The sequence below is a fragment of the Aphelocoma coerulescens genome (genome assembly GCF_041296385.1).
Source record: "Aphelocoma coerulescens isolate FSJ_1873_10779 chromosome Z unlocalized genomic scaffold, UR_Acoe_1.0 ChrZ, whole genome shotgun sequence".
Lineage (NCBI taxonomy): Eukaryota > Metazoa > Chordata > Aves > Passeriformes > Corvidae > Aphelocoma > Aphelocoma coerulescens.
In genome coordinates, this window is record NW_027184085.1 from 28,028,536 (window position 1) to 28,041,575 (window position 13,040).

A 13,040-nucleotide genomic window follows, 5' to 3' on the forward strand; every position below is an offset into this window, starting at 1 on the left:
AAGTTTTGTGAGCAGTAAGGCCCAGTTTATACTCCTACTGGGAAAGTGAAAGGTGCTGGGTGGTGTCAGGAAATAGATTTTATCATGCCTGTTTTAGTCTGGGTGCTGCCTGGTAAGTAGCAGGATTTCTTCTATCTGACTTGTGGCACAAATCGTAATCCCTTGCCCAGGCATGTTCATGCAGAATGCAGAAATATCAGTATCACTCTACCTAGGCAGGCTCATTTAGCTTGAGTGTTGCATCCTTTTTATGTTCTTCCGGGCCTCAAACAAATTTATGACCGTGCTGCTTCAATTGTCAGAAGACATGGCTACAGCTTGATATAATTTCTGTATTTTCTTATAGTAACTGAGCACTAATAAAAGTATTAATGCTTCCAACTTTACAAAATTTATGACCTTTGAAAGCATCAGCTGCATTTGACAACTGAGAAAACAAGCACAGCAAGATCAAACAACTTGCTTAAGGTCACTCAGAAACTGTGGGAATGAAAACCTACATGATTCTTTCATATAGACCTCAACACAAAGCAGTCTCTCCCTCTCTTGTGGCTGTTCTAAGATTTTTTAGGACGTGCAAATGTGTCCAGTGCCGCATCAGTCCAGACCCATGGCAGTAGAATGATCTTTATTCTGATCCCTACAAGGCTCTGATGGCTTCTTTTCCCCATTCTGCTGCAGTGATTCAAGTCCTCCTGTGATCATGTACCTCAATGGAGCACATCACAGGACTAGTGACTGCTCCTTTGAAAATTTCAAGTGGTATGGATTCCCTCATGCAGCTCATTTTTCCCAGCTGCACAGAGGGAAGAATAATTTTAAGTACAGTACATCTTCAGCTATCTCAAGTTTCCATTCTCCTCCTGAGATAGGTCTTTTTTGGTCTTCTGCATCTTGTACAACATGCCTGCTCAGAATTTAGTGTCCATGAAGAAACCAGAAAAATATATGAATGTTTCTCTCCCTCCAGCCACATCCCGTGTCCTCCATGCACTGCATGATTACTGCAAGTTTGTCACAGAACTTTTAAGGGGAAATACACTTTTTCAATTTTGTGTTTAATAAGATGTTCTTGCCTATGAATATAACTTCACAAGGATGGATGTGAACCATTTTGGCAAAAAAGCTTAGTGGTGCAGGAACAATTAATAATTATAAATGCTAAAATTTTGAGGACCCTAAAATTCTTCTATCTTTGAAAATCTTCATGTCTGAATCTTTTCCCATTGTCTTCTCTCCTTTGTTCACATCTGCATGCTTCTTTTGTTTTTTTCACTCTGTACTTGAATTATTATTTTTTTTCTTTAATTTCTTTATTCAGTTTTCTGTCTTTTGGGGCATCTGTTCCCCAGGTAATATTTTCAGTCAAACCACTGTAATGCATGTTGTGTTTTAACTTGGTAATTACTTGTGTAAGCCATTCCTAGAATATTTTAATTAATTTCTTTAACAATGGGCCTTCTACCAATTTGCAGATATTTTAAAAAACCTCATCACCATCACTATCACTCCAGGAAAAAAAAAAAAAAGAAAAAACAACTCAAAATCCAGAGAAGATCTGAGAATTAGAAAACATGCAGGCTAAAGACAGCAATCCACCAGACGGTGGCTATGGATGGATTGTGGTAGTGTCAGCCTTCATGGTGATGGGCCTCACTGTTGCTGTCCTCAAGACTTTTGGTCTATTCTTTGTTGAAATCCAGCAGCACTTTGATGAACTTGCAAGCACCACTTCCTGGATCACATCAGTAACTATTGCTGTCTTTCATTTAGGAGGTAGGTAGTAGTGCTCCTCTAGCATTTTATTTTAATGTATTAACTACCCGAGCAAGTTTGCAAATTTTCCTTAAAAAAACCCACCCAGAAACATATAAGGTCTAGACTTCCTTCTTCTGTCTCTATCAAAAACACAGAAAATTTTCTTACAGAAAATTGGCATTTGCTGCCTCAGATATGGAATGGGCTAATAACAGAACTCTATAGACACAGGAATCTGATTGCCTGAAAAAACATCACGTACCTAAACTCATGATTAAGTTTTGCTACAGGCTTTGAGTTAAACTCATTAGAGATAATTCTAATAGCCACAGAGCTTGTTGAATCAAGCTCTTAAACCAGTTTGTGCAAGTTCACTGATCTCTCAGAGTGACTGTCACTTTTTCAAAGTACTTCAAAACATAAGGATTGTGACCCTGTCTGGCAGGTAAACCATCTGCTACCAGAATGAATGTCAGTCCTGCTTTTTCCCACTTCTCCTTTTATCTTCACCAAGATCCCCTTTCTTTGCATGTATTACCAATCCTGTATCTTCTTTACCCCTGTATGATTCCAAGTTACTGATCTACCAGAAGACTCCAAGAGTTAAAAAGAAAAAGAAAAAAAAAAAACTTCAGCTCACCCAGAGAGAGGTCAATAAAGACATGACCATGCAAGCAGAGAGTAGGAGAAGAGAGAGTGAACTATCCCAGTTAAAGGCAGTGAGCTATGAGAACAGGTCAAATACCACATCTCACCAAATGAAGGAAGGAAAAATAGGAAACATTCTGCATTTGACTCAACTTGGTTGTTTAGAGAGTCCTTAGTGCCCTTGTAAACTGCATGATCCTTCACATGATGGTGAGGATTCCAAACATGTGCAGGCTTGAACTCTACAGAATTTGTGAAGTCTGCTCTGCATATTCTCATAGAGATACATGGTTGCAATAGGTAAATATCCTTACATAATAAATGCTATCATAATTTTGTTTATGAAGACACTTCATTACATAGACACTGTATAATTACATGCATCCTACTCAGTCCACACCTATCAGTACTATTGCTTGGAACTGCAGTACTTCCAAACATCAAGAGCAGCTGATCTTGCTTTGAAAAGTGTATTCAGAAGGAAAAAAGAGTAACCCCAAGTCAAAGTAAAAAGATAAAGTAAGTCATGAGTTGAAAAGATTTTATCAGTTCCATAAACTGCTATCCTTGATGCTTGCTTTACAGTGACAGATGTAATTAACTGAAAAAAAATCATTGAAAAACCTGCTTCACAGGCCACAGAAATTAATAAATGGTAATCTATCTATTTGGTTTACAAATTAGACATATCACTGACATACTGTGATACTATTTTGTCATTCAGGCATTTGAGCTTCATGAGAAGAAAAAGCCACCATAGGAGGAAAAAACCTCTAAGTCCTGTTTTAGTTAGGTTTTGTTTTGTTATAACATATATTTACATTATATAGGAATGTATCAAGGAAAACAGCTTAAGACACATTAATATCAAGTATAAACCAGCAAAAAAGTATTTGCCTAGCCAAGTGTGAGGCCAGCCTACTTCAAAAAGGGCAGCTATAATTTTCAGCAGAAACTGTTTTTCATCCTTTGAAACACTTTGAAAATAATCCTCTTTCAGTGAATAAAGCTTGATGGTCAAACATTCCAAACCCCTTCTGTATAGTAGTTTATAAATGTCTCAGGTCAATACATAATTGTCCTCATCTTCTCCTGCCTTTGCTTCATTTATAGGGACCACAAGACTTCCTGATGAAGATCACCTGAGCCTCCAGTTCTTTGATCATGTTTCCATGCCTGGCTTAGTCTTTCTTAATATGTATCTCTGGGAAACCTTAAGTGTCATTTGGCTCAGTATGAAGGATGATCACTGAATTATTATTTTTTCCCATTTGGATCCTTTCAACAGCAGGTCTGTTTCTTGTGTCGAAGGAGAGCATGTGCTTCCACTCGCAAGGTCTGCACTTGCAACAGGCTGTTCAGTTTACTACAGCAAGGATTCTCCCCATCACCTTGACCAGCCTTCTCTCGGTACTGATGTACACCTCCCAACACCTTTCTCTTTGCACTCTGGTTGTCATCCCTTTCCATTGCTTGTGTGTTTTCTGTGTATTGCCCTTACTCTTTCAGACTCTGGAGTCTAGCTGTTCTACCCATTTCCAGTTCTGTGGCTAGTTTCTTTCTCTTGCTACCCCATGTTTAATGTCTGCCTGTTTATTCTTATTTGCTATTTAAAAATTGAGGTTTGGTAGTATTCCTGCTCCAACTGCAGATCTTTTTCTTGTCTTCAAGCACTTTCATGGAAGTTATCCTGTGTCCTTGCTAGCTGCTCTCTCTTAATCATTGTCTTCCTACTTATTTCAATTTAGACGCCTGGTCCTCGTTAATGGAATTCCGTTTTATGCACCAACTCCAGCTGCCAGGATATTTAACACATTGTAGGGAGCTGGTGGTACTTGGGAATCCCCTAGTGGCCATGGCTATTTAAAGAAATCCTACGGCCTTGAACTCAACTCTGTGATGCTGATGGAAAAACAGCCAGGCAGTAAAACTAATCCTTAATTAAGCAAAAATATGCCTGACATTTCAGGTGCTTCCAGACAGCGACTAGAGACCAAAGCAGCAGCTGCACCATCAGATCTGTACCACCTACACCTTTGCCCTTCTGTTGAAGAGTCCCTGCAGTCTCTTGAGAGAAACTGTACCACTAAAATAATTATTTAAGAAATGAACTGCCAATTTTCTGTGAAAAGAATAACCACAAAATAAACCCTAATTTTTGGTCCTTTATAAACTTTTAAAATTGCATTAAGGGTTGATTTTTGCAAAATTCTAGAAAACAAAAGTTAGTTTTCTCCAGAAAGTTTTCATGCCAGCCACATCAATAATATATTCTCAATAATACAGTTTTTATAGATGAACCTATAGATTCTATGGCTGAAGTTTCACTTTCTGCTAAAACAGTCCATGAGGTTCTGTCATGGTGGTAGTTGCATACTTACATGAAAATCAGTAGAACTGTCCTACAATAAGGAAGGCACTAAAATGCTCTTTCCCTTTAAAAGAGTCCACATATGTTAAATATATTTTCAAATCTGTGCCTCAGGGACAGTCATTTCTCTAACAGCAAGGATACAATTTTGAAATTTTGATTGACCTCCTACCCCATCCAGCAGAGTTAAGGCTGTTTGTGTCAAGCATTATAAGGCTAGTCCTCCTCCAAATGTTTTATTTATTTGGCTGTGTTAATCAGATTATTGTTCCTAATGTATTTTTCTTTCTCCAATTTTGCTGCTGATCCAGCCCCTGTTGCCAGTTCACTATGTGTACAATACACCCATCGGACAGTTGTGATCACTGGAGGACTTCTGGCTTTTTCAGGAATGGCACTGGGGTTTTTTGGATTCAACATGGTCTGGATGTATGCAACGACCGGCTTCCTACAAGGTATGAATTTATGGCTTTATGGCTTTCTTCCAACAACATATTATTTGAGGGTGCTAGTGGTAGGAGTTTTAAAATCTGGTATCTATCTTGATTTTATGAGCAGCTAGAACCAGCAATGCTCTTTAAAAGAGATTTCCCTCCCGTCCCACTTTGGAAACAAGAATTTGTACAGGAAACCTGCAACAATGAAGATGACAAATAGATGCCAGTAATTTGCACCTGCAAATGATATGCAAGCAGAAAATTAAGTATTTTATTTTTCATTCAGAGACAAGAGCTTTGTGAAGGTTTAAAGAATCTTCATAAAGGGTGCTGAAGTTATAAGACATGGAGATTTTGTACTTTCTATCATCTTATGTTTTGAACAAAGTCCCAGGCTTCCATTTGATTCCAGTCCTTTCCTTTACTCCAGGCAAAACCAGGCCAGAAAATTGTCTCCAACAGCTAGCAGATTTTCCTGGAACAGGAAGCAAAGCTAGCAGGGAATAATATAAACCATTCTGAATTCCATACTGGATGCCTGAGAAAATGTCTGGAATTTGAGCCCGTTGGCAGTCCTGGGCTGCTGAAGTCTAGGGAGACATCAAAATAACTCTAAGTTAGAGCAGGTTTTAAGTTTGCTCAAAGCAGTCAAGCGAGAAAATGAAGAGCAAACAGAGGCAATACACCAGCTTCCTTCATGTCCTGCCTCGCTTTCTACCCTGAACACAGCTCAGCTTAACCTGCTGGTCTGACCTAGTACCAACCTTAGCGCAGACAGCATGGGCACTGAGATCTGTCTAGCTTCAACCCCATGACCATGTGATTTCTCATGCACTGACAAGGCTGTGAAACCAACTTCTTTTTTTTTTTTTTTTTAAAGTGAGAATGTAATAATATATATACTTCATGTTCCTGCTTTTTCGCTTGAATATATACAACTTACAGAATATAACATCACAAATATACTCTTACATCTAATCCAGCTAAGCTCATGCTTCTGCTAGGCAAAAATGTTTTCCTTCTAACACTTTTTAACTTTGTAAATGTAGGAGCACTGACTGCTTTAATGTCCACCTTCACAAAATACCTCAACAGTATCTAACCAGTGCTATTTCTATTGGTGATTTTCAGGTCTTGGCATTTCCTTTTCGTGGACACCAGCCATTAGCATTGTTAGCCACTATTTCTCCAAGAAAAGGGCTTTGGCCAATGCTATTGCCAGTGCTGGAGAATGTGCCTTTGCATTCACGTTTGGGCCATTTTTCCAGTGGTTGATTAGTCAATATGGATGGAAAGGTGCCCTCTTGATCATAGGTGGCATCCAACTCAATATTTGTGTCTGTGGAACACTGATGCGACCCCTGGCAAGCAGCTGCCTTGAGGCCAGCCATTGTAAAACTGAAACACCACTTCACAACAGCACATCCAGGAGAGACAAAGAAGATAAGTCTCCTATCACACACAAAACTTTCAACTGGATGCTTGTGAGGCGACCAGAATTTGCACTTTATGCCATTTTTGGCGTATTAGCCGCTATGAGTTTTTTTGTTCCTCCATTATTTTTAGTTCCACTTAGCTACAGCCTGGGAATAGATGAATCATGGACTGCATCTCTCCTATCCATTTTGGCTATAGTGGACTTTGGAGGCAGATTGCTGTGTGGCTGGTATGCCAACCTCCATATTACCAAAACCATTCATTTGCTGGCAATGACGATTACATTGATCAGTACTTCCCTGATGCTGTTGCCACTGGCTAACAATTACCTTTCCTTGGCAATATTCACTGGCTTCTACGGATTCTTCTTTGGTACAACAGTCGCCATTCACATTACAGTGCTGGCAGATGTTGTAGGCATGCCAGAATTCGACAGTGCTCTAGGGCTTTTCATGCTCATCCGAAGCACTGGAGGTTTTGTGGGGCCTCCTCTTGCGGGTAAGTTAAGACAACTCTATGCCAAATACAGTTTACAAGAAGAAAGGGGAATGGTAATACAAACTGGAAAGATCTGGATCTGCACTCAAAATTCCCTGTTTTTTAGCTCAGGGGTATCTGAGCAAGACGTATATAAAAAAGAAATAGTCAGTTTAAATCCTCTTCAAAATATCTTGCTCCCTCTCTTCTCTGTGATTTCAGAGATACCTTTTCAATGAGAAAACAGGGATGAAAGGCAGGGTTCACATGGTGGAACTTCCTGCTTCCTGAATCTCACATAATGCCACTTGATGGCCACCAACTGTCTTGCTATGAAAGTGTGCCTCTGGGACAAACAGCAGACCCACACTTTCAGAGGAGAAACTGAAATCTGAGACTAGTGATGTTGCAGAAATGCTGGTATTGTTGGGAGGGTTTCTACAGAAGTTCAAATTGAACAGCCTGAAACATTAGGCTATTAAACCTCAAGGAAATACTCAGAGAGATGCCTGCTGTTTTTAGACAGCATTTGCGCCAACTAGTATAATAAGTGGGGAAGGCAGCACATAAGAGCAGTGGGAAGAAAGACTAGACAATGAGACAGCACATGGATTTATGGGCTGGCAACGAGATATAGTCATCTTGGAAAAATGCAAGACAAAGGAACTGCAAGCTGTAGCGACTTTAAAAAGTGATATGGCAAAAAAAATTGACCTGTGTGTTCTGTACAATGCAGATCTGATTCCTCATCCAAAGACCATTGTTCATGCACTACAAGTGACTTTTGTGGTAATGACATCGCTGATAGGTTGCAAATGAGTCCGACTGAATACTAGAACATTTTAATTCACTTTTGAAAATACAGGAATCAGGAAGATTTGTAGAGGGTTTGAAACAGAACAGTATCAAAAGTGTGTTGGAAAGATCTGAATAAAATACAGATTATAGTGGCTGGTCACCAGTACTAACTATCTGGGGACCAGTGTGGCCCCTTTTTGTCTATTTAGTAATCTACAAAAAAGGCATGGAAGAGCAGGGAACCCTAAGTGCCTCTCAAGCTCTCCTCTCCTCCTTTAAGTGTAAAATGTAAAACATTTGAGTTCATGGTTCCTGGGCTGATGTTAGTTTAGAATGTGGGCTAGGAAGTACCCTAAGCATGGACAAACTTCCCACAAGCAAGCAGCCTTCATCAGCCCACAAAAGAATGTGCCATCATACCCACAGGGCAGCTGACACACTGCTGCAGCGCTACTACTATACTAGATTTCTCAGTACAGTACACAATGGCATTACATACTTTGGTTGGCTTAAAGCTCCCTGAAAACCAAGGTCTTTTTGTTAACATCTGTGACTCTTTGTAAAATGACGAACCAGAAACCCATAACACGTCAGACAAATTCTCCAGCTCTGTCTCCAGCAGACGAATCTCCTTTCCTTCTTTAAACTAACTCGTGCTGTAGTTATGGTCCAAATTACAGCAACAGCTACACCACAGAACATGGAGCTACTCAGATACACAGCTGCATGGTCTGTCTTTTTTTCTGCCAGTACCTGCACTGTCTGCCACACTTTAGGTGGGAAAGTGCTTCAAACTGTGTAGTATATTGTTTCACTAGTAATGCACATATACAAAGCAATGAGATGTGAATTGTATTTCAAAAATGCTTTAGTGGGGTGATGTTCCATGTGCTCATGATGTAGAACTCTGCAAGACAAACACATAGCCAGCACACTGTCTTTGTGAGAGGATATATTCACACTGCTGAGCTAATTTGCATTAGCCTGTTCTCCATCAATCACATTGCTGTCATTTGTTTCTCCCCAGGTCTGATTGTGGACATGGCTGGAGATTACAGAGCATGCTTCTACATGGCAGGAGCCACTCTTGTCCTATCAGCTGGATTTTTAGTTATTTTAGATCGACTCCAACAGAGAAAAAATAAAGGAAGCAAGATTAGAGCTAAACCAGAAAAGTCAACATTACCTTACCCTTCCCTCCATCTCCTGAAACATCAAACCAGAAGGTTGAGAGCATGATGTTGTGGTGTGACTACATGAGACCTCTGACAACATTTCAGGACATATGGAAGTATTTTATTTTTTGCCAAACTCACTACTAGTAGGATTTACAAAACAACAGAAGTTTTGGGTAGGAATGTTTGAAACAAAGGAAGAAAGTAATTAATGTACATGCAAACTAGAGCAGTAACCATTACCATATTATTTCGATATTGAAGTTGCATTTTGACTATGCAAGTCTTCAGCAGAGTCCCACAGGGCAGTGCTAAATGAACTAGGGAAACCATGGTGTAAATTAAATTGCCATGAAGCATGTACGCAGCAGATAGAAACTCTACCCCCAAATGCAGACTGCAGCTATCACTGAAAAAGAGGAAAAGGCATCAGCTCACAGATATTTACTTGGGGAAGTAGTGCCCAGTATTTTCAGTAAACAAGCTGGATGTGAAAGCACAAGTAAATGAATACAGTTTTGAGCTAAAGGGTTTGCAGGTACTCTACAGAGCAGGGCTGGAATAAGATAAATAAATAAACCTGATATAAGGTAAAAGTTACATGAGTAATAGAATACAGTAGAGAGAAATGCAGTCCTAGATATCAGAAGTAAAAAGCAAAATATACCCACATAAAATGGAGAAAGATTGATGAATATTAGAGAAGACCTAAGGCCACAGTGGACTTCAAACTGAGTAACAATCCCAAATGCAACCCTGTATTAAAAATAGTAAATGCCTTTGTGTGTTACAGTAATATAGAGGAGATAATGATGCTTGCAAGGCTTTAACTGGAAGAAGTACGTGAGTTGCAAAGAATTAATTGGAACATAAATGAGAAGATTAAGAAAGCACAGTCAAGGAAAAAGTGTAAGAAATAAAGTTTGTCTGATTTAGAAGACAAAACTTTTTACAGGGCACGAGAACAGCCTTCAAATCTGTAATAGGTTGAGATAAAGAAGACATGATTAATTCCTTTCCTTGTTAAGACAATTGGTAATTGATATCATTCACAGAAAGGCAGAGTTATGTAACTCTGTACAAGCTTCCTTGTAGCCTGTTAAGTCACAATGCAGACTATGGGGAGAATATGAAAACACAGAGGCATCAGAGAATAAGTAACACATGATCAAGAATCTAAATATATGTGCTTCCAAGTAGTAGTATGGACTAGATGACTTCCTGAGGTCCCCTTCAGTCCCATGTTCCAATTATCCTAAGGCAAATACTTTGAGTAAATACTCTACTTATAAGAATAAAAAAGAGTCTGTATCCAAACAACTGGTTTTTTTGTAATTTTATTTTATCAGGGGGAAGACAGAACTTAAGGAAGAAAAGGCTGAATCACATTTAGAAAGAAACATTAAAAGGAAAAAAACCATAGCAACTGTTTAAAGCTTTCAAACTATTATGAATGTCATATCTGCTCTACTTACAAACTTCAGAAATTTTTACCATTGAAACACTTCCTCTGTGAAGCCAAGTTGACATAAATCTCTCATGGGAAATAATTACTTCTTGTCTCATAAGAACAAGTATTTCAAAAATTTAATGTAACTTACAGGGAATCAGCAGAATCATTAATAAATCAACTACCTGTAAGAGCTTGATTGCAGAACATATTGGGAGGAACACACCTGGGTGGGCAAAGTCTTGTAGTAAGGCTCTGAAATACCTGACAAAATCCTTTTCAAATTTATCAATTGAAAAATTTGAATTTTTCTAGGAGTATTATTCTTCAGTCTTCTGCAGTTTTCCACTACTTAGTATAACTCTTCATAAAATAGAAGTGGTATTGCTGGAGGTGGGAAGAATGGGGAAATGTTTAATAGATGCAGTTTCCATCTCTGACATTCTGTTAAAATTCTATATTTTATTTACAAGCCCTGTCACTAATTTATTTTGACATGTCCTGATGTTTGACATGGGCAGTAAAGAAGGCATTTAGTGGCATGCTGTGCTGGATGAACAGGGGCACAAGGAATAGATCAAGCGAGATGATTGTTCCCCTCTGCTTCACAGTTATGCATACATTTTGGAGCAGCAAGCACAGGAAAGAAGTTGACAAAGATGACTGATCTCAGCAGAGGATCACTGAGAGGCTATGGAACCAGGACTGGTTCAGCCAGGGGGAGCAGCAGCTTTGGGGCACCAAGCAACATCCCCAGCATCAACAGGAAGGATAGAGGAGGTGCAGCTGGGCTGTTCACAGCAGTGCATGGTGTGAGGGTGAGGCAGCAGCAAAGCTGAACAGGAGGAGCTCAGGCTGAAGCCAGAGGACAGCCCAGCAGCAGGGACATAGTCCAGCGTGGTCATGCTGATGCCATCCTTGGGGCTTTCATGGCCCAACAGAGTGAAGTCTTGAGCAGCCTAGTCTGAGCTCAGAACCGGCTCTGTCAGGGCTCAGGCTGGAGATTTCCCCAGGTTCCCACCAGCCTGCACAGGATCTTGTGAGAAATGAAAAGTCATGCTTATATTTTCTTTGCTAAATGCACTAAATAGTATTAGTCGCTTGGACACTGTCATCATGTTGCTATGTATTTGTTTAATGGCACAAAAGAAGTCAAATCATAGACTCATAGGATTTACTGAATTGGAAAAGCTCAATCAGGATTATCAAAGTTCAGCTCCTGACCACCCCAAGAGTCACACCGTGTGCCTGAGAGTGTTGTCTGAATGCTTCTTGAACACTGTCAGGCTGGTGCTGTGACCACTTCCCTGGGGAGCCTGGTCCAGTGCCCAGACACCATCCGGTTGAAGAACTTCTTCCTGATACCCAACCTAACCCTCCCCTGACACAACTTCAGGCCATTCCCTTGGGTCCTGTCACTGGTCTCCAGAGAGAAGAGATCAGTGCCTGCCCCTCCTCTTCCTCTCATGAGGATGCTGAAGACTACAATGAGGTTTCCCCTCAGTCAATTTACTTTTGACGCTGTTGCTACAGGATTAAGACTACCATTCCTTCCTTACTGTAAGATTCAGGGATGGAGCAGAGGAAGATGGGTCTGACAGTAAGGACCACAGCTTCACTTGGAAATTACTTGAGGAGGAAGTTTCTGTCATGAACCAAGCTTTCAGGATGAATGTATTTATGGTGTTTGAGCAAGGCAGTCTACAGGATATGTTACTCCCTGGAAGGGCCTTCAGTCAAGGCAGGAACAAGTTGAGGAATAGTTTATTTTCAAAAAGCTTCAAATCTGGCCTATAGCGGAACTCTTCAGCCTGGAAGCCAAATACCTCCTTCAAAGTAAGTCCCCAAACCATGGAGAGATACAGATCCTCAGGACGAACTGAAAGGGATATAATTCCTTATTCTCTCTTACTGTACTGTGTTACTGTTAATGTAGATTTAGCAGTGAAATACTTGTTTCCACTGAATTTCCCATAAAACTCAAAACTAAAGTCTTTACTATATCAGGTGTCAAGGTACTTGTGTTTCTTTGCTCTGTCTGCTGTAGGAAGCCTCAAATGTCAGAGAAAAATAATTATCAATTAATGGAAGTAAATTAATAAAAATCCTAGGATCTTGTCCTAGAAAGATGGAATCACAATGTCAACATCACAAAACCAATCAACAGCTATTCTTTTTCAAAGGTCAGGCCTGTCATTTTCAGTTACACTACAAGCATTTATTTCCTACCTTTCACCAAGATTCATCAGTGTCCTGGGTTTGCCACAGGTTTAGCAATCACAAAAAAACCTGGGTTACTTCGGGGTTTCTCCAAAGTACTCCTCTTCCACCCACTTCTCCTGAAATACTATTTTTGAAAAGGTAGCACCTTTGGAATCTATATAGTCAATACCAGTGACTTTACAATGATGGAGTTAGCAGCACTACATCAGAGAAGTAAGATTTTGTAAAAAGCTTGAGATCAGAATCAGGATGTGGTGATTCACGTC

General features: G+C 39.8%; 1 protein-coding gene across 1 annotated transcript; it reads left to right on the forward strand.

Moving 5' to 3' along the window:
- The first annotated feature begins 3,648 nt into the window (after window positions 1–3,648).
- LOC138103019 (monocarboxylate transporter 2-like) lies at window positions 3,649–9,165 on the forward strand. The gene is made up of 4 exons (XM_069000955.1): window positions 3,649–3,697; window positions 5,089–5,232; window positions 6,346–7,149; window positions 8,954–9,165. Exons 1-4 carry the CDS (start codon window positions 3,649–3,651, stop codon window positions 9,163–9,165), a joined length of 1,209 nt encoding a protein of 402 aa, XP_068857056.1.
- Window positions 9,166–13,040: the final 3,875 nt, after the last annotated feature.

What these genes read in the sequence shown, in the direction of transcription:
- LOC138103019 (XM_069000955.1), top strand. Translation starts at nt 3,649, where the DNA reads ATGATCACTGAATTATTATTTTTTCCCATTTGGATCCTTTCAACAGCA. An exon ending in TTGGATCCTTTCAACAGCAG is followed by an intron (nt 3,698 to 5,088) that starts GTCTGTTTCTTG and finishes CTGCTGATCCAG; the next exon opens with CCCCTGTTGCCAGTTCACTA. An exon ending in AACGACCGGCTTCCTACAAG is followed by an intron (nt 5,233 to 6,345) that starts GTATGAATTTAT and finishes GGTGATTTTCAG; the next exon opens with GTCTTGGCATTTCCTTTTCG.